The sequence below is a fragment of the Stenella coeruleoalba genome, assembly GCF_951394435.1.
Source record: "Stenella coeruleoalba genome assembly, chromosome: 2".
Lineage (NCBI taxonomy): Eukaryota > Metazoa > Chordata > Mammalia > Artiodactyla > Delphinidae > Stenella > Stenella coeruleoalba.
This window is the reverse complement of record NC_137147.1, coordinates 171,247,722-171,269,908: the sequence shown is the minus strand read 5'-3', so window position 1 is coordinate 171,269,908 and position 22,187 is coordinate 171,247,722. Positions and strand designations below refer to the sequence as shown.

The 22,187-nt window shown below is 43.8% G+C and overlaps 1 protein-coding gene across 13 annotated transcripts in view; it reads right to left on the bottom strand.

The window, feature by feature from the left end:
• Positions 1–22,187, bottom strand: part of KIAA1217 — a 497,403-nt gene that overhangs the window by 154,907 nt on the left and 320,309 nt on the right. For all 13 annotated transcript variants that reach the window (XM_079912079.1, XM_079912077.1, XM_079912072.1 and 10 more), the window contains exon 3: positions 15,261–15,459. In XM_079912079.1, the coding sequence (XP_079768205.1) occupies positions 15,261–15,459 (199 nt within the window). The remainder of the gene's footprint in view (positions 1–15,260; positions 15,460–22,187) is intronic.

The following is a 22,187-nucleotide window of genomic DNA, read 5'->3' as shown; positions in this document are numbered from 1 at the left end:
AAAGCATATGAAAGAACGCTACTCTAGAATCATGCAAATCCAAGGGAACTCTCTCCTCCAGGAAAGTCTTCAGCCCTGGCCTCGTCCATCTGCCTCTGCCTTGTCAGTACAACAAGCAGTACCAATACCTGGGTGTTAACTGACCATGACTGGGGCCAGGGTTCCCCTGGGGCAGACAAGGGCAGGACGCTGGTGGGGGGAACACCTGAATTGAGGAAACTGGGACATGGTAGAGAGAGGCATGAAGTCCTGTGAAGAGTCCAGCTACCTTTCCACTGTTGGCTCTACCGACATTTCCAAGTGTGTCAAGCTGGGTGATGAGGTGCAAGATAAAGGTAGTTCAGCGACCAAGTAGGGATCAGAAACAGGAACTGCACAGAGCAGAAGACAAGACAGTCCTAGCTTAGCAGGTTGGCTCCACGGCTTGCTGCAGGAGGCTGTGTACCCCCATACTTCTTGTGACAGTCCTGCCAGTCACGTGGGCTGGAATTAAATACTCTAGTTCAAGGACGTGGACCAGGCCAGACATTTAAGGCCTCCACGTTTTCCTGCCAAAGTAGGAGGACTACTTTCCATCCCCTACTGTGAACCGATGAAAGCGCCCTCATGTGGTGCTACATTGTAATGACACGTTAACATCTTTCCTAGGGCACAATATTACCCTGAATCAGCGATCCCCTGACCAGAAGCGCCAGCATCACCTAGGAACTAGCTAGAGCTGCAAATTCTTGGGTCTCATCCCAGGTCCACTGAACCATAAATGCGATAAGCAGAGCCAGACGTCTGTGTTTTAATAATATCTCGGCTAAAATTTGAGAACCACTGTCCCAAATGATGTGTCATGAGAAAGGATGCAAAAAGGATTGGCAGGGTGGGTCCCATCTTACTCAGGGGAGGGCTCTCTGATGAGGCCATTTGAGCTTAGCTCTGAATGAAGTGAGCAGGGGCCATGCAGACATGGGGGCCTGTGAATGGGGGCTGAATCCAGACAGAGAGAGCAGCACGGGTCTATTCCTGATGCGGCACAGCCAAGAGGCCAGTATGGCTGGGTGTACGCACAGCTTCATCTGTGTACTCTTTGATTTATGTACATTTTAAAGACCTTACATGGTTACCATGTGTCTTTAGTTTACTGAAAATTCCTTGAATACAAGAACCAGATTTCATATATTTTTTAAATAACTCACCATGACACCTTTAACAGTGCCAGGAACTGAACAGATTCTTAATAAATGCATAAATACATGAATGGAGAAAAAAAATTGAGAAATGGGCAAAACTTGTGGAGCAAAAAAAAAAAAATGAAGGATTTATTTTTATCATGTTTAGTTTTAATATTACCGGGAGACATTTAGCCAGAGACGTCTGAAAGCCAATTAACACCCTAGAAAAATTCTGAAAGTGGAAAGTTGGTGGGAGTATCATTTTTAATGACATCACCAAACTCCTGAGACCTCAAACTCAGCATGATGACATTCGGAGCTTTTCTTGATGGAATCCGGTGAAGTCACTTAGATGTGAAGCAACTTTCATTTGCTAAATCTGAAGATGGGGCTGGGGAGACGTCAGACAGAAAAGCAGTCATGGAAGATGAATCTGTCCCGGGAGTTTAAGATTTCCCCTTGCAATGCGAAGAAACCAAGTTGATGCACTGAGCAAAGGTGGAAGAGGATAGAATAAAACTCAACTTAAAATAAACAGAAACCTTGACGAATCGAATTTTACTGTCTTGAAGAAAGAAATACCTTAAGTTTGTGACAACTGCCATAAACCTGGCTGTCCTCTCATATGACAAAGGAAGTAGGAGGAAAAGAGTGTCCTGAGTCTCTGTGTTAGTGTGCTGGGGCCGCCATAACAAGGCTCCACAGACTGGGGGGCTTCACAACAGAAATCTGTTCTCTCACTGTTCTGAAGGCTAGAAGTCTGAGACCAAGGTGTCGGCCGGATTGGTTTCTTCGGAGGCTTCTCTCCTTGGTTCATAGATGGCAGTCTTCCCCCTGTGTCCTCACATGGCCTTCCCTCTGCACATGCCTGTGTCCTAACCTTCTCTTCTTATAAGGACACCAGTCCTATCGGATGAGGGCCCACCCTTGTGACCTCATTCTAACTTAATTACCTTTTTAAAGGTCTTTCTCCTAAGACAGTCACATTTTGAGGTACTAGGGGTTAGGACTTCAACATACAAACTTGGAGGTGGGGGAAATAGGGGAAGATACAGTTTGGCCAATAACAGCCCCTCAGAGAGCGGCTCAAACTGATAAGAAACTAAAGAGCATTGTGGTGGCGCCTTGGCACTCACCTACTGTCGTGCTCAAAAGCAGCTTCTGGAATGGAGACTGGGCCTCATGTAGATAGGTGAGGTGGACAGGACCTCATCTCCAGACCCGAAGCCACTTAGCTGCAATCCCCTGTCACAGAGCTTACTTGAGAAATTCGATGGAAAATCACCAATTTCTTTGCCTAAGAAGATATACATCTACCCTCTAACAACACAGATGTGAAGTTCCCTCTGTTCTTACACTCTGCCTGAAATAGAAGAAGCTGCCACAAATCTCAGTTTCCAGATGTCAGCAGGCAGCTCTCTGGAGGCCACGTTTAGCATGAGGGCACCATGGATGGAATTTTACTTGGGTATATGACACAAAGCTGGCTTGCATCTTAATATTATTTTTAGCAGTCCATAGAATCATCTTTAAAAAGCAGGTGCAAAAAATGTGTGCGAACTCTTATAGAATTAGATGCATGTAAAGGATTATGTTTTAAAGTCAGCTTTTAAAAAACAAACTAACTTGGCAAGAAACCCTTAAGGGTGCAATGAATTTTGCACTTACCAGAAAAAATAGCAAGGCACAGTCAACAGATTTTAGGTAGAGTTTTTGAGGCAAAAGAAAACAACAGCAACTGGTAAATGAAATTTTTTCCCCCAAAAGTAGTTCAATGTCTCATCTCTTGTTCCAACCAAACTGTAGCGGAGTATATCAGACTACATCATCTCAATCCAGATACTTTCAACCTCATCCCTGGAGAGAGTACAGAGTAACAGTTGGTATTATTAGGAATTTGGAATTCCGGGAGAGATTTCTTCTTCAACTCTCTTTTTCCTTTCAAGCCTTCAGCCATGACATGCTTCTCAAATATTCCTCTCTATCTGAAGTTACCCACCCTGATGAGATGATTAATTGCCAAGGGCCAACCACCTGGGGGCCAGGTGAATTATCAAGACGGTATGAACTCTTTCCATGTATCAGATTAGATCACTAGAAACCTACAGAGTCCAAAAGACATAACCTCTAAAAAGATGGTTTCATACTATGTCCTTGGATTTTGAAGTTTTAGACAAAGAAGCTTTCCATAAAACAACTGTTAAATATAACTGTCTATTACATAATATGATGTCAACAGCATTAAGATACAGGGGTTCTTGGACTATAATGTTCTAAATGGGCTGCTATAAACCTCTTCTTTTTTTTTTTTTTTTTTTTTTTTTGCGGTACGCGGGCCTCTCACTGTTGGGGCCTCTCCCGTTGCGGAGCACGGGCTCCGGACGCGCAGGCTCAGCGGCCATGGCTCACGGGCCCAGCCGCCCCGTGGCACGTGGGATCCTCCCGGACCGGGGCACAAACCCGTGTCCCCTGCATTAAACCTCTTCTTAAATCATGAAATTCATGGAGCTCATTACACGTTAATCCTTTCATCTTCTTTTTTTGTCTCGGTTGCAATTACAGCAATTATTCTTATCCTAATTTTCCTGGCACACATATGATGCCCAACTGCTACTTGTATTAATTCTTGTTTTAATGGTTCTTATATACCATTACTGTTTTACGCCAAATCAAATCTATTTTGGATGTAGAGAAGTATATTTATACCTTACACAGATAAAACTTGCCTTGCTTTCTTCTGTTGTCTTATGAAACTCGATGAAGAGTTCTTTTTTGAATAAGGGTATTTTAACATCAGAAAAAAAAGCATAAACATTATCTAGGTCTCTGGGTTTGAATGGGGTTTCATGGCTGTGACAGAGAGAGAGAAATATTTCACACTGGCTTATAGGCAGACTGATTTTCTGAAATAGCTTAGGAAACCGAAGTCACCTTTCCAGCTATTTAGCCCTATAGCTCCACCTGCAGTTTAGACATGTTTGCTGTTAAGTTTACAAAAAGGTGACCTGTGGTCCAGGTTTAGCAACACCCCGGTTGTAAAGGAGGGAACAGACACAGTACACCCCAAGTCTTCTGCAAGTCTTTTCACTGGTACTCAGCCAACAGACGGCAGACCCTGTAAATTAATGGTGCCTTGGGGAGGGCTCCGACCCTTAGATTCCACCAAACCTTCTATTCACCTTCATTGATGCTTTCCCTACCTGCACCCTGCCTGCAAAGCAATCCTTGAGATGTCGGTAAAGGGCACGGAACTCTGTAGGTTCCGCATTAACTACATCATTTCCTCAAAGTCTGAGTAATCTGTTCTAAAGTTTCAACCCAGGAATGTTAATAGCAAGGGATTTCGAAAGACATCTGACTAACTTTATTTTTTAAAGTAAGTACAAACAAATCATGACTCTACACAATCTTTTGCAAGAACATTCTTTCATATGGGTGAATTTAAGAGCCAAGTGGGTAAACTTGGATGAGTTCTCCCTTCTTTCAGAAAACCTCATATATGAAAATCCAAGCTTGTAAAGGAAAATTGGGGGGTGATTACTTCTATCACAAAAACATGTTTTGCTATACCAGAGGAATTCTTGAAATATTCCTTTCAGTGGTTAATTCCCTGTCCCAAATCCATTTTTTCTCCCTTAGCTTAAAGATTGATTCACTTTTTTAAAAAATTACCTTTCAGCACATTCATGATATCAAGTGCAAAAAACCTAAGAGACAATCTTTTTGACTCACCCGATATAGCCAAATAGAAGTACTCGAGGACTGCTGTTATCGAAAGGAAATTTCTTCATAACTTCTCTCTTTCCTTATTCTCCAACGCCCCTTGGTCTACTTAATGTTTTTTACTGTGTGGGTGTTAGCAGTTCAGCATAGCTCATTTGCCAAATGAAATCTTTTATGAAAGTACAACATTTAGAGTAGAGAAAACTCCACAAAACTCCAGAGCTCTGAGGAACACAGTTGGGAAACCACACCTCCAGTCCATTCTCCAGTTCACTGCCAAGTCTCTGAAAGTCATCAGTCTGGATCTACCACTACTTGCCATATTTTCTAGAACGTGAAGAAGGGGCAGGCACTACAACTTCCACAAAAACAGCAAATCAGACCCCACGTATCTGTCAGAGTTCAGTTGCAGAGAACTGAACCAACTCCGGCTTTAAGCAAACAAACAAACAAACAAAAAAAACCCAGACAGATTTATTAAATGGCTTGTGGAATCACTGAGCTGAATGTTCACTGGAGAACTGGGACGTTGCAGAACCCGTTTGATGGGGAGGAAGCTTCCGGTCCACGGTCACAGCCCTGGACCACTGTGACTCCACTTTGGAAGTCAGGAAGCAGCTGGTCCTGCTGAAAACCAGACCACACCCGTGCCCTCAGAAGGAGAAAAATGGATGCCTGGTACCCTGACTTTCAACCCTATCCAGCGAGTGACTGCCTAGAGACCTCTCAGCAAACGATGCTAAAGAAAACCCAAAGCCTCCACAGATGCCTTGGTCCCTACTTCCAGAACCCAGCGCATCTTCTATTCCAGAATGGGTCTGCCTTCCAGGCTCCAAAGTAAAGGGAGGCACGCCAGAAGGAGACTGGAGTGGACCACGCCGGCCGGTCACCAAATCCTCCCACCCTGTCCACTGAGTTCCCAAGCTAGAGACGATCCTCTGACCTTTTCTTTGATTGCACTTTAAAAAGGTCAGGAATGTGCCCCAAAGCTACTGACCTGCAATCATACTCTCTTCTGTAAATTTTAGTTTTTATACTATTACATGTCAATCACTACTGGCACTTAGGAAAACAAATTCCAGAAGTGCTTCACTTACTCTATAGAGCAATACATATCTTTCCATTTGTCTGAAACTCATTTCTTTTTTAAACTATCCTACGGATACCTCTTCACTCTCAATCTAATACGAGGCTCACAGTCTTTGCCTATAAACCTTCTTGGTTTTCCGCTTTACAGACGGACGTTTCTTCCATCTTTTTCTCTAACCTCCTACCCACTCTTCTGCACAGGAGGGGCGATTGTGACAACAGAGAACCTTCTGTTCCTTAAATACCCCCACTAGCAAATGGTCACCATCACTGTAACCACCTTGAAATAAAAGAACAGCCACGGAGAAGGGACACACGTTGGGAAAGTTCTCCCTCAACTAGTCTAAAATCCTCCCGAGCCTTTTCAAATCATTCTTGCGTGTTGGGTCTGAGTGTTTAACAGGTAATTTGTTACAGACATGGCAGCATCTCTGGCTGCTGGGCTGGTAAGGGAGGTGCCTTTTCCAAAGCTAACCATTCAGGATACGGTCAACCAAGGCATGTGGCTGCAGGGAGAAGGAAGTTGCTGTTCTTGTTTTCACATGAGTTTTATTTTCAAATTCCTGAGGGTACACAGAAGGGTGGGAACATCTTGTGGCTACCCTTTCCCCCGAGGCCGACCACGAAGAAGCCAGACAGCAGCCCCTGCCCGTGGTTGCATTCCAGACAGACATTTATAAGACAGCAATGATTAAAAGGAAACGACTCCATCATTAAGACCCAGACCTAATATCAGCGGGACAATTCTTCACGGAAATTATTTCTAAAACTCAAATCTACTGCAAAACTGATTTTACTTTCTTTTGTAGACTTCCTTTCTCCTAATGGTCTCTCTTTTCACTGGAGAGAGAGAGGTAAGCAGAAATGGCATAAATTCCACTGAGAAGAATTTCATTTGGTCTCTGGATGGGTGGAGGGCATGGGGACCCCATCACTCTGTACAAGTGAAGATTTAGAGGTGATAGGTTTTTGGAACCCGGTCACGTTATAAATCAGAGCTGCTGATCAAATTCTTTCTTTACCTTTCTGCTTTGTCAGTCTCCAAGAGTGACTAGTTGGTCCTCAGCATCAGAAAAGATTTCTGGGTTTTGCTGTCATTTGGTCCTGCCTGAAGTGCCAGAATGAGAAGCTCACATCTTGCATCCAGGACAGCAACGGAGAAAGAATATTGTATAGACACCAGCAATGTCTAACTTCTCTGTCCTAAACAGCAGCTTAGGGCTAAACCTTCTCTCTCTTGCATGGCTTCTAAAAGCCTCTGTGCAATGCACCAAGCCCAGCCTCCCCCGGCTCCTCGCTTTCTACTATGCCAAAGTAGTAGAAAGGAGGGATTATCCAAGTGGAAAAATGATTAAGCTGGCAGGTTTATCTCCAGGCACAGGCTGCCTAGAGTGAGAGCAAGGTTGCATCCCCTCCAGGGAGCAGGAGTGGTTGGAGGATTGGTCCAGACGTGACTCCCAGAGCTGGGGAACGGCTCCAGTGACACACTGCGTATGTGCAGAAGTGAAGCCTGGGAGCTGGGCTTTCCCAACTCTGCCTCTTCTGGGCTCTGTGGCTGGAGGTCACCCCATGAGATGTGAAGTCCCTGGGGTGACACACAGGCAGCTACTGGGGTGAGGAGAGTGAGGTACTCTCCTCGGGTGCAAAATTGAAGGCTCCTCCCCACCGAACTCAATAATCAAGATAAAATAATATTTTAATGAGACAATTTTAAAAATCAAAATTAATGCAATAACCCATGATGAACCAACTATGACCATTTTAACTAAACACAAAATCAACAGGACTTGGGAGGGAGATCCTAAAATTCTGTGGATTAAGACAAAAGAAAAGAGGGCAGACAGCAGAAGCAAGAAGAATTACAATTCTGCAGCCTATGGAATGAAAACCACATTCACAGAAAGATACACAAAATGAAAAGGCAGAGGACTAGGTACCAGATGTAGGAACAAGATAAAACCCCAGAAAAACAACTAAATGAACTGGAGATAGGCAACCTTCCAGAAAAAGAATTCAGAATAATGATAGTGAACATGATCCAGGACCTTGGCAAAAGGATGGAGGCAAAGATCAAGAAGACACAAGAAATGTTTAACAAACACCTAGAAGAATTGAAGAACAAACAAACAGAGAAGAACAATACAATAACTGAAGGGAAGAATGCACTAGAAGGAATCAGTAGCAGAATAACTGAGGGAGAAGAATGGATAAGTGATCTGGAAGACAGAATGGTGGAATTCACTGCCGCAGAACAGAATAAAGAAAGAAGAGTGAAAAGAAATGAAGACAGCCTAGGAGACCCCTGGGACAACATTAAACACACCAAGATTTGCATTATAGGGGTCCCAGAAGGAGAAGAGGGCTAGAAGGGACCTGAGAAAATGTTTGAAGAGATTATAGTCGAAAACTTCCCTAACATGGGAAAGGAAATAGCCACCCAAGTCCAGGAAGCGCAGAGTCCCAGGCAGGATAAACCCAAGGAGAAACATGCTGAGACACATAGTAATCAAACTGACAAAAATTAAAGACAAAGAAAAATTATTAACAGCAACAAGGGAAAAATGACAAATCACATACAAGGGAACTCCCATACGGTTAACAGCTGATTTCTCAGCAGAAACTCTACAAGCCAGAAGGGAGTGGCATGATATATTTAAAGTGATGAAAGGGAAGAACCTACAACCAAGATTACTCTACCTGGCAAGGATCTCATTCAGATTCAATGGAGAAATCAAAAGCTTCACAGATGAGCAAAAGCTAAGAGAATTTAGCACCAACAAACCAGTTCTACAACAAATACTAAAGGAACTTTTCTATTTAGGAAACACAAGAGAAGCAAAGGACTTACAATAACAAACCCAAAACAATTAAGAAAATGGTAATAGAAATATACATATTGATAACTACCTTAAATGTAAATAGATTAAATGCTCCAACCAAAAGACACAGGCTCACTGAATGGATACAAAAATAAGACCCATATATATGCTGCCTACAAGAGACTCACTTCAGACCTAGGGACACATACAGACTGAAAGTGAGGGGATGGAAAAAGATATTCCATGCAAATGAAAATCAAAAGAAAGCTCGAGTAGCTATACTCATACCAGATAAAAAGACTTTAAAATAAAGAATGTTACAGGAGACAAGGAAGGACACTACATAATGATCAAGGGATCAATCCAAGAAGAAGATAAAACAATTATAAATATATATGCACCCAACATAGGAGCACCTCAATACATAAGACAAATGCTAACAGCTATAAAAGAGGAAATCGACAGTAACACAATAATAGTGGGGGACTTTATATCAGTACAATCGTACCTCAAGAAACAAGAAAAATCTCAAATAAACGATCTAACCTTACACCTAAAGGAACTAGAGAATGAATAACAAACAAACAAAAAACCCAGTTAGTAGAAGAAACGAAATCATAAAGATCAGAGCAGAAATAAGCAAAATAGAAACAAAGAAAATAATAGCAAAGATCAATAAAACTAAAAGCTGGTTCTTTGAGAAGATAAACAAAATTGATAAACCTTTAGCCAGACTCCTCAAGAAAAAGAGAGGACTCAAATCAGTAAAATTAGAAATGAAAAAGGAGAAGTTACAATGGACACTGCAGAAATACAAAGCATCATAAGAGACTACTACAATTAACTCTGTGCCAATAAAATGGACAACTTGGAAGAAATGGAAAAATTCTTAGAAAGGAATAACCTTCCAAGACTGAACCAGGAGGAATAGAAAATATGAACAGACCAGTCACAAATAATGAAATTGATACTGTGATTAAAAATCTTCCAACAAACAAAAGTCCAGGATCAGATGGCTTCACAGGTGAATTCTATCAAACATTTAGAGAAGAGCTAACACCCATCCTTCTCAAACTCTTCCAAAAAATTGCAAAGGAATGGGGCTTCTCTGGTGGCGCAGTGGTTGAGAGTCCGCCTGCTGATGCAGGGGACACGGGTTCGTGCCCCGGTCCGGGAAGATCCCACATGTCGTGGAGCGGCTGGGCCTGTGAGCCATAGACACTGAGCCTGCGCGTCCGGAGCCTGTGCTCCGCAACGGGAGAGGCCACAACAGTGAGAGGCCCACGTACCGCAAAAAAAAAAAAAAAAAAAAAAAAAAAGGGAAAAATATTGCAGAGGAATGAACACTCCCAAACTCATTCTACGAGGCCACCATCACCCTGATACCAAAACCAGGCGAAGCTACTACAAAAAGAGAAAATTCAATATCACTGATGAATATAGATGCAAAAATCCTCAAAAAATACTAGCAAACAGAATCCAACAACACATGAAAAGGATCATACACCATGATTAAGTGGGATTTATCCCAGGGATGCAAGGATTCTTCAATATACGCAAATCAATGAATGTGATACACCATACTAACAAACTGAAGAATAAAAACCATATGATCATCTCAATAGAAGCAGAAAAAGCTTCTGAATTTTGTCAAATTATGATAAAAACTCTTGATAACTCTTGATAAAAATTTTCCAGGAAGTGGGCATAGAGGGAACCTACCTCAATATAATAAAGGCCATATATGACAAACCCATAGCCAACATCATTCTCAATGGTTAAAAACCGAAAGCATTTCCTCTAAGATCATGAACAACACAAGGATGTCCACTCTCGCCACTATTATTAAACATAGTTTTGGAAGTCCTAGCCATGGCAATCAGAGAAGAAAGAGAAATAAAAGGAATCCAAATCGGAAAAGAAGAAGTAAAGCTGTCACTGTTTGCAGATGACATGATATTATATATAGAGAATCCTAAAGATGCCAGCAGAAAACTACTAGAGCTAATCAATGAATTTGGTAAAGTTGCAGGATACAAAATTAATGCACAGAAGTCTCTTGCATTCCTATACACTAACAATGAAAGATCAGAAAGAGAAATTAAGGAACAATCCCATTCACCATTGAAACAAAAAGAATAAAATGCTTAGTAATAAACCTACCTAAGGAGGTAAAAGACCTGTACTCAGAAAATTATAAGACACTGAGGAAAGAAATCAAAGATGACACAAACAGATGGAGAGATATACCATGTTCTTGGATTGGAAGAATCAATATTATGAAAATGACTCTACTACCCAAAGCAATCTACAGATTCAGTGCAATCCCTATCAAATTACCAATGGCATTTTTTACAGAACTAGAGCAAAAAATCTTAAAATCTGTATGGAGACACAAAAGACCCTGAATAGCCAAAGCAATCTTGAGAGAAAAAAAGAGAGCTGGGGCTTCCCTGGTGGCGCAGTGGTTGGGAGTCCACCTGCCGATGCAGGGGACACGGGTTCGTGCCCCAGTCTGGGAAGATCCCACATGCCGCGGAGCGGCTGGGCTCATGAGCCATGGCCGCTGAGCCTGCACGTCCAGAGCCTGTGCTCCGCAACGGGAGAGGCCACAAGAGTGAGAGGCCCGCGTACCGCAAAAAAAAAAAAAAAAAAACAACGGAGCTGGAGGAATCAGACTCCCTGACTTCAGACTATACTACAAAGCTACAGTAATTAAGACAATATGGTACTGGCACAAAAACAGAAATACAGATCAATGGAACAGGACAGAAAGCCCAGATAAACCCATGCACCTATGGTCAACTAATCTGTGACAAAGGAGGCAAGGATATACAATGGAGAAAAGACAGTCTCTTCAATAAGTGGTTCTGGGAAAACTACACGGACAGCTACATGTAAAAGAATGAAATTAGAACACTCCCTAATACCATATACAAAAATAAACTCAAAATGGATTAAAGACCTAAATGTAAGACCAGACACTATAAAACTCTTAGAGGAAAACAGAGGAAGAACACTCTTTGACATATATCACAGCAAGATCTTTTTTGACCCACCTCCTAGAGTAATGAAAGTAAAAATAAACAAATGGGTCCTAATGAAACTTAAAAGCTTTTGCACAGCAAACAAACTATAAACAAGATGAAAAGACAACCCTCAGAATGGGAGAAAATATTTGCAAATGAATCAACAGACAAAGGATTAATCTCCAAAATATTTAAACAGCTCATGCAGCTCGATATTAACAAAACAAACCCAGTCAAAAATTGGGCAGAAGACCTAAATAAACATTTCTCCAAAGAAGACATACAGATGGCCAAGAGGCACATGAAAAGCTGTTCAACATCACTAATCATTAGAGAAATGCAAATCAAAACTACAATGAGGTATCACCTCACACCAGTTAGAATGGGCATCATCAGAAATTCTACAAACAAATGCTGGAGAGGGTGTGGAGAAAAGGGAACCCTCTTGCACTGTTGGTGGGAATGTAAAGTGATATAGCCATTATGGAGAACAGTATGGAGATCCCTTAAAAAACTAAAAAAAGAATTACCATGTGATCCAGCAATCCCACTACTGGGCATATACCCTGAGAAAACCATAATTCAAAAGGACACATGTACCCCAATGTTCACTGCAGCTCTATTTACAATAGCCAGGTCATGGAAGCAACCTAAATGCCCATTGACAGACGAATGGATAAAGAAGATGTGGTGCATATATACAATGGAATATTACTCAGCCATAAAAAGGAACGAAATCGGGTCATTTGTAGAGACGTGGATGGACCTAGAGACTGTCGTACAGAGTGAACTGAGTCAGAAATAGAAAAACAAATATCGTACATTAACGCATATATGTGGAATCTAGAAAAATGGTACAGATGAAATGGTTTTCAAGGCAGAAATAGAGATACAGATGTAGAGAACAAACACTAAGGGGGGAAAGTGGTGGGGCGGGGGGGTGGGGAGTGATGGTGGTGGGATGAATTGGGAGATTGGGATTGACATATATACACTAATATGTATAAAGTAGATAACTAATAAGAAACAGCTGTATAAAAAAATTAAAATTTAAATAAAAGATAAAATGACATTGTACAGATCCCAAAGGAAACGCTGGCCTTCCAGGTGGCACGAAGAGTGGATCTGCAGGAGGTCCCAGCTCAGCCTCCATCTGCAGCCTCTGAGGCCTGGGGTCCTGGCTGCGCTTCGCCACCAAGATGCTGGGGGATCCCGCTGCTCCCGGTCCGGGGCTCTCTGGGGAGCCTGATCTTTCCAGGAGCCCACGTCTGTGCATTAAATACAGCCAGGCACATGGGAATTTTCCCGAACACAAGGCTAGCAAGGCCCCTGGCAGGAGATTGTGTTTAGACTCCCCCTGACTCACACTTTCCTGTTTATTTCCCATCCCCGCTCAACTGAATTATGCTGTGAAAGCCAGGTGCGGCCGCAAGGACATTCGCAAATTGGCCACAGAGCGGCGGTGAAGGGCAGCACCAAGCCGCCGGCCCAGGGGCAGCCTCATTTTCTGACCCCAGGGCTCCCCTCGCTGGGGCACACTTCTCATTCCTCTCCTCTCCCTGTGTTCCTTTGTTTCTATCCACGAGTCGTGGAAATCACTGGCCAAAAACATTCTCCTGGAGCTGGAAGAATAAGTACCTCCTGTGCGTTTTGAATCTGCTGTGACTCGCCAGAACTTCACAGCAAGGCGTGCTCAGCGTAAAGCAGCGTTTCGCCAAAGTGCAGCCACCCCATGAGAAAACAGCAGCCACGCTCAGCAGTTCCTAGGGCAAGGCTGCCATCAGCTCCTGCAACCCCTGCACCCAGAGACCTGCTTCCTGAAGGCAGCCGGTATCTACCTGCATTGCCAACTACCCTTGGCTGTGGGGCAAATTCCTGCCTGCAAGACAGAGGGTCCATTATTCCACAGGCTCGCTGTCCCCCAGGTATGGGGAAGCGCACAGGCGTTTGTTTTTATCTTTCATTCTACTTTGCAAAGCACAGGCTATCTTTACAGAGACCTGAACCTCATTCATTTCCTGCAAGGCACAGAGGAGAAATTCCACTCCTGGCAGGCTCCTGTGCCCCTGCCTCAAGCATGAGTGGGGTTAAGAGAACACTAAGCTCTGTAGTCCTGATGGAAAGCCCCAGCCTGTGTCATCTTGACACTGCTCCAGCCCTGTGTGCTCCCTGAGTGCACCACACCCCTGCAAGTCCCATGCCTTCACTGGTAAGTGGAGTTAATAGGAACTGCAGGGGCTTCCCACTTCTGCCATTTAATTAACTATGCAACCTCAAAGAACAAAAACCAGATTTTCTGGGCCTTTCATCTTTCATTTGTAAAATGACGACCCTGGATTATTAAACTAAGATGAAGTATACAAAGTCTAACGTTAAAAATTGATATGAGTAATACAAGTAAATAACAGGGTTTTTTGTTTGTTTGTTTGTTTTTGTTTTTGTTCAGAAGAGCTAGGACCATGTCTGAACCCAATCTGCTCTGGTTATCATCTGCAACGGAGGAAATAAAATCAGTATACCTCCCCACATCCCTCTCTTTTCTTCTTCAAGCAAGGCATCTGCTCAGTTATAGGAGGCAGAATTCAGCTGTCTTCTGCAGAGGCCAGACCCTGAAGCCTTCTGTGGGTTGACCCTGTTTCTGTCCCCTGTTTTTCCTGACCACAAACGTCTGAAAAACACAGGTACCGACTCAGAACCTTGAGATGGCAGGTTAAGCATATGAAACACCAGCACAATTTGCAAAAAGGTCTGAATCTTTATGGCCTGTACCTTTTGTTAAGGGGCTAGGAGGAAGAAAAAAGGCACAGCAAGATAGAAAGTGAATATCCAATATGAAACAGCGAATGATAAGTGAAGGCGGAAGGAGAGGATCCTGCTTTTCCTAAAAGCTTATTGAAAGACAAGCCTATGCCAAACTCTTGCCAAACCCCTCCACCCTTTCATGTGGTGGTAGAGGAAACAGCCCTGTGTTTCTGGCTTTCCTTACCAGTCACGGTGGTGTTGGCCACCTTGTACCTCTTCTTCCTGCAGCCATTCATATCTTCCCCTGGACTGCCAGACAGTGGAGTGGGGCTCACACCCCATCCGCCCACAATTCTGAAACCGTGGAGGAGGTTCCCTAAGAAATGAGGCTCATTCTGTAATCCGGCCCTTGCTATTCCTTATACCAGGAATACCCACAGGCACTGCTAGTCTCTTGCTTGAGTGACTAACCCCAGCCCGTTCTGAATGTGCCCAGCCCCAAAGACCGGTCGGACTTGCTGCTTCTTCAGCAGGTAACTCCTCAAGGCTTGATGTTACATCAACAGAGTTTCTGAGTAGTTTGTGTGTTTACAAATCAAGATCAAATTAACATCCAGATGCAGGGGTATGTGTCCAGAAGTATAAACATACACACATGCAGTAATAAACGTTAGAATCTGCCTTTCGAAGCTTACCCAGAGATCTTTCCTTCGTCTGGTTGGCCGACCTCACCACCGGAAGGCTCGCTCGAGTCCGGCTGCCTCTGGAGAAAGGACTTGGAGCTTCTCCCTCAGACATGGCTTCCAGAGACTCTCCAGACGCCTCTGATAAACGCTCTGCCGGGTCACCCACGTTGGGAGGCTGAGGACTGTGAGACAGTTTGGGGCTTCTTGTCTGCAAAAGGCATTTGAAAGAAAGTGGAAAAGAGCCTATTATTAATTATGCTGAAAATATTTTTAATGCCATCAAGGTCTACGAATCTGGAAAAACAACATGGCAACGAGAAAAAGTCCATCGGAAGGACTAGATACAAAAATAAAGACAGAGTGGTTCAAAGTAGCAGTTGTGAACGTTAGTGAGAGAAAAGAGTCCCTGAGTATTCCATTAAGATTTTTATCACTGGACATCTACTGTGCCTATGCCGTTTCAAGCAAGGCATGGAGGACAAGCCGCATCACAGGAAAGAACGATGGCAAGTCAATTCCTTTGGCCAGACAAATTCTAGTGGTTGTTACGATCACAGCAGAGGGGACCGTGCACGTTTTTATCACCTAACACGGATGACGCACCCGCACCAGAGTAAACTGAACACACCCAGTTCTTTAAACTCTTCTATTAAGACTGTTTCCAAAATCAGTAAAATATGATTGTGAGGGAGATATTTCTATCACAGTTGATTTTTTTCTTTTGAGGCAGAAATCCCATAATTTGGATTATGTCTAGTTTTGGTTATTACTTACCTCGCCAATCAACAGACGGTATCTATAATAACTTAAACACACATAATACAAAATTTAATTTCTCTCTTGGTTATCTATACTGTAATGGCAAGGGACTGAATGTGTAAAACACTCATAATCTATGTTGGTCAATAACATTCCTTGAACATATACTGAGCACTGCGGGCGATTCAGAGACAGACAGACGTCATGTTGCCTGATGTGAATGAGTTTCAAAACTAATTGGTGAAATGAATGAAGGACAACAAATAACACAAGATAATGTGTAAGTAAGTTTAAACCAAGAACTGTGTGGTACGTCCATTCATCCTTTCAACAGACACCTGTTGAGTGCCTACTGTGTTCCAGGCACCTGCTAGGTACACGCTAGCACATGCTAGGTACTGGGAACAGAACAACAGACAAAAGAGACATGATCCTGCCCTCATGGTGCTTACAGTCGAGTCAGGGGACAGACACTGAAGACATTGACAGTGTGTAACCCAGGCTGGGGAGGGGGTGTATGTGGGTGGAAAGTTGGAAAAGCAAGTAAACTGTGACCTCAAGGACGTGCGAAGTTGGGAGGGGGGGAAAGCCAGCGGGTGGGGTGAAAAGTAAAAGGCATTCCAGGTGGAAGGGACAGCATGTGCAAAGTCCCCGAGGCAGAAAGAAGTGGCAAGTACTGGAGACAGGGTGGGACTGGAGAGCAGAAGAGCCCAGATCTCATGGAGCCTTAGTGTCAAGGGGAGAATTTTCAATGTGACTCTAAGATACCAGAATGCCACTGAGGTATTCGAGGCAGGGAGAAGGGGGAGGTGGCCAGGATCAGACACATTTTTCATAAGATCATTTGGGCTATTGTGTGGAGGCTGGAGATTATACGTGTAGAAGGTCAAAGAAAGGGAGTCAGTGAAACTGGGGGGCTTAGGATGAATGAATGCACGATCTCAGCTTTCCCCCTCCCAAAGCCTGCCCTGCTTTCATTACAATTCCAGGCAAACTGATCTTAATTAATCAGCAGGTGAGTTTTCTCTTACTAAGATGCCGAAGGTGCTGACGGGCTGGTCGTGGGACACAGGCAGTCCCCAGGAGCCAGGTTTTTTTTGGGGGGGGGTTTGCATTCCTTAACGTCCTCTTAAGTCTTCCTAAGGATGCATTTTGAAGTTAAAAACACCAAAGCACTTAACTGTCAAGGTAGGACCAGCTTTGTGGGTGTACAAGCGACCCAGCATTTAAAAGTGCTCTGGGCTTGGTTTCATGCTCTGCTGTGGCTGTCTTGAAACGCTTAATAATTTTTTGGAACAAGATACACTAAGAATTATATATAGCCGGTCCTGCCGCAAGGCTTCAGCTACAGAACTCTTTCAGGGATGCTCCAGGTGTGCCTGATGTTCTAGGGGAGCCTTTTGAGGATGCGATGGTCAGTTCCTTTCCCTTTTCTTGCTAAAAGTACCAGGAGACCCCTCTTGGCAGGCGCACTACTGTATTATCTAGACACCCACCCCTGCTACACCTCTTAGGACATTTCCACAGAAGGAAACAGGAGTAAGGTCAGAACATAGCCCCCTGTACCCCCTTCATCGAGGTGGCCAGCCTCGGTGTTCCACAGGAAACTCTCCGCTCAGATGACATGCCCACATCGTAGCCAGAAAGGACACCCATGAACAGTTAACTTGTCTCTTTGCTTTGGGTTAATGTTTCTGTGCAAGGCCCCGAAGTGGTTTATTTTTCATAAAGTCTGCTTGTATTACAAAGATTGGGATCTGGCTTTGGCACTCTTTAAGAGTATTGCTAGACTTAAAAAAAAAAAAAAAACCAACCCTAAATCACTGCCCAGCTCACCAAGAGTTATGTAAATTCATATGGTCTTCAGTGAGGTAGATAGCTGGTTACTATTCTCAGCAGAATATCAAACTCAAATGTCCTCATCCCTGACTTAAAAAAAAAAAGAAAGAAAATACATTCAGCTTAGCAAAGTAGCCAAGAAATAATATTACTTGAAGCAACATGGCTACAATGACAACCTCTGGTGTTTGGTCATCTTTGCAGCCCATGGAAGACACAATGCATTTGATGAGTTGTCATTTTCCATTGCAAAAGGCAATAATCCTTGAAGAAAATCAAAATCAAATTTCTATTTCTTGTTCAGGGTCATCGTGGTTGGAGTAAGTATGTATAAAAATAAAGATATAAGGGCTCAATCCTTTTTTTTTTTTTTTAAGCTTCCTAAACACAGCTATTCAGTTCCAAATATAAACGCCTGCTCTCGTTATTATGTCATTCACTTTCTCATTGCAAACTATCACTGCATATTAGCAATCTTCTCACACCGTGCTCTCCCCTCAGATGCCAGCTCGATGCTGAGACATCATTTAGGGAAGAGAAAAGACAATGAAAATTGCTGACACTGGTGTCAGATACCCTATGATTTGACATATTAAAAAAAAAAAAGTCAAAAAGCATTTGAAACAGGGACTTGGTACTCAGCCGGGTGCGAGTCTCGGGAGGTTAAAAGTGCTGTGTGGTTCTTAAGCTCATAACGCATTTAAGGTATATTTTGGGGCCAAGGATAATATACGTGTAACAGTTGGACAAGAGGCACTAAGAGATGTGTCACTGTGACAGCACAGGGCAGAACGGGGTTTGGGGGATAAGTGCTGACATTAAAGGATGGGTTGGGAGAGGACGGAGAGCAGAAGTGAGAGGTGCTAGGGATGGTCTGAGCGAAGTCACCCACTGAGGTTCTCAGGTCTGTGTGCACTCGGGGGCACATGGGAGGAGGGAGTGGGACAGCTGGCGGCCTCTAAAGGAGTTGTCCCCCCTGTGCACACTCTGAGGTCCTTCTCTGCTCTCTCAAAGGAGCTAACACATGCACCGTCCAGAAGCAGCTGAGTACCAAGTCGTCTTTTCGTACAGGCAACCCCCTCTCCAGTAACAGTGAATACATGACAAAGTTCCCCTTTTGTTATTTGACTTGACACTTACCCATCTTCGAAAGGGTTCTGGCCCTCAAACAATGCCCCCCTCTCTGCGGAATTCCTCCCTGCCCATATGGATAAGTTCCTGATGTCCAATGTCCCACATCCAGGGTAAATACAGATTGTAGCATCCTTGGACCGTTCTGCTTTGCATCTGTTGTCCCAGTGTAAATATTAGTAGTAATTCCCTTCCACTCTCAAAGGTATCCTGGTTTGAGTGATGCAGTGTATGGTCACCCACTCCCAGCCCAGTCGCAGCTGACTGGACCGAGCAGTAGCCACCTGATCCTGGCTGGACCAATCACATGCTCTTCCTGGAAATGGAGCCCTGGGACAATGAAGCTCTTTAGTCTGTATCCACTGAGAACTTAAAATGTGAGGTCATTTGAAGCTGTGGCTGACACGCACAAGGGAATGTGAAACAGAGAGAGAAGAGTACAGAGAAAGGATGAAGCAGATCTGTATAGAAAAAGGGAGACAAGAGACCCCCATGACTCCAATGGAGACCCTAAAAGACAGAACAGCTCTCTGGGCCCCTAGGCATGCCAGCTCCTGAGTCCAGTACACTGTGAGGTCTTTCCAAATTATTCCTTCCAACTAATTCCATTCTTATACTTAAACCAGTTTGAGGTGACTCTGTGTCTTCCAAGCAAACCATCACAAAGACCAATTCTAACAGCTCCCCTGCCCAGGCAGCTATGAGGCTGACAGGTTTATAACATTGGTAATAACTGTGGAGAAAGTTAAACTCTCTGGAGCATTTGTTCTCATTTTGTATTTCACAAATTAAACATTCTTTTAAAAATTATGGGGGAGGGCACAACGCAGGGTTACTAGGATTTTATTTTGCAAAGTAAGGGGCATCCAAACATGCCCTCTTGCTTGAAATTTTCCCTCTGTACGGCACCATGTTGCCACGAGAAAGGAAAGATATTTTAATACCAAAAAATGGGAGGCAAGATACTCACACAATTCAGATTTGGCTCAAGAAAAAAGTCTTTCTGTTGGGAGTTACTGTTCTCATTCTGGCTCAGGAGAAGCCTTTTCTTGGTCATGCATCATCTCTAGCATGGTGTTTGGAGCCCCTGCCCCAAGCTTCTGGGAGGAGAGCTGCCCCTAACTGGGAAGACTCAGGAAGCAGAGAATGGTGGAAACGCTCCCTGAGCCACCTGGGCAGGACTCCAGGGCCTGGAAAGCTGGATTTCAGCGCTTCATGGACACCCATGACCACCTCCCTCTGTTTCCATCACAACCTTCTAGATGTTTCCCTAAATCATCAGGTGATCCCAAACCTACCACTCAAATAGGAAGTCCTCTGGGGTCATGCAGGAAGGGGCAGTCTGTGTAACCAGGCCACCTGAACCCCACTGATCCTTTCTTGTCTTTACTTCTTCAAAAAGGGCTTTCAATCACCAAGGGATGCTGGGGTAGGAGGCTTCAGGCAGATCCCTCCTCTGCATCACCCGTAACAAGTGCAGACCGGTTCTCTAGGAAGACTGTCTTCCTAGTGAAGGCGCGTGGGGAGAGAGAAAGGAACTCACAAATTCAGTGCCTGCTGCACTGTGATTGACTGTGGGGTCATCTCATTGAACCCTCACTGCCACTTCATAATACTGGCTACACTGAGGAGACAAATCGTGGAAGCAACTTACCCAAAAATTCTAGCTAGTGGAGGAACTGGGACCAAGTCTGCAGGATTCCAGAGCTGACAGGGGTAAAGTCATTTAACCAGGAGTCTGTCGGCCAGCTTGCACCAAAACTGGGCAACGTACAATCTCACTAAGTCATAGTTTCCTCTTCTGTAAGACCAGAGGTTGACTGGTTGGTAGCTAGTCCTTTCAGGACTAAAATTTCATCACTCTAAGATACACACCACAAAGAAGAAGAAAAATCATGTCACCCAGAAAACTTCAGCTTACTGAGATTCCTTCAAATGGTTTTCCCCAAATGATTTCCCCTATTGCATCTGCTCTACAGAAATATGTAGCTAGCTAGCACCAAGATCCAGGTTCCTGCATTTATGTCCTCAAGCGCACGCAACACAGTTGCAGAGCATTAATTTTTAAAAGGCTGCCATACATGCATTTTAAGGTCATGAACAAATATTGGCTGAAGTGTTCACCATGAGGAGTATGCTCTGCTAGGAGATCAAATTGTTCTTATTATATGCAGTGTTGTATTTGGGGACTAAAAGCAAAGAGAAAAGAAAATTAGGGCTGGAGGCATTGATGATGTTTCGTCATTCCCATTTTTCAGACCCTGTAAACTCTAATTTGAAATGCCAAGGTCCAGAAAATAAAGCCTGCACATGTACCTTTAGGTAAGATGCTAACTGTTGGCAACAGTGGGGTGTCTGATTAGCCAGGGCGCACACTTCGCGTCAGATTATGTGCTATTTTAAAAAGAAAACCCAAAGTTGCCTTACTGGAATTTTACTTCATTTTAATGAATGCCCAATTTCCACAGAGAGTTCAGAAATAGAGTAAAGCTTCCCACATGCAAATGCAAATGTATTCAGAATGACTCATTATCCTAATACTCACTAATTGACATGGTTAATTTAATCATGACATTCAGACACTTTCACCCCATTTCTTGCGCTTGGGAAGCTTTCAACTCAAAATCCAGTCAAAATTGTGACGTCAACTGAAGAGATTTTTCTAGGTGTTATGTACTCTTATGAAAGATAAAAGGAGCAAAATATTTGAAGTTCACGAACACTGGAAGATCCCCAGACGTTAGTCTTCTTTCCCATCCCTGCTTTGCGCTCCTCTAACCTCAGGAGAACGGACAAATCGCCGCTATGGAAGGTTTAAGCTTTGAAATGTGCTCAGAGTCCTTTTTAGAACCACAGCGCAGTGCTTCCGCGCCCTTCTCCAGCCCTCCTTGTTTCCAAAGTCTACGGCCTCTGCTGGGTTTGGGTCTGGGGATGTGAAGACCAAGAGCTCCCATAGGGGCTTCCCCTTACATAAACCCGTCCAGGTGGCCGCAGCAGCTGAGGACCTGCCATTCTCAGGTGCATGCAGGGACCCACACCCTGGGGTGCTTCTAAAGCAGCGGGACCGGGTCTCCCCACAGCTCTTTGGCTACTTCTCACAACTTCCGTGGCCGATGGCCACAGTGATGAAACCTGAGCCAACATCTCCTCGGGGCCGGTCTTAGCCTGATGGCCGATCTGGGGAACAGACCGAGGACATCCCGGTTC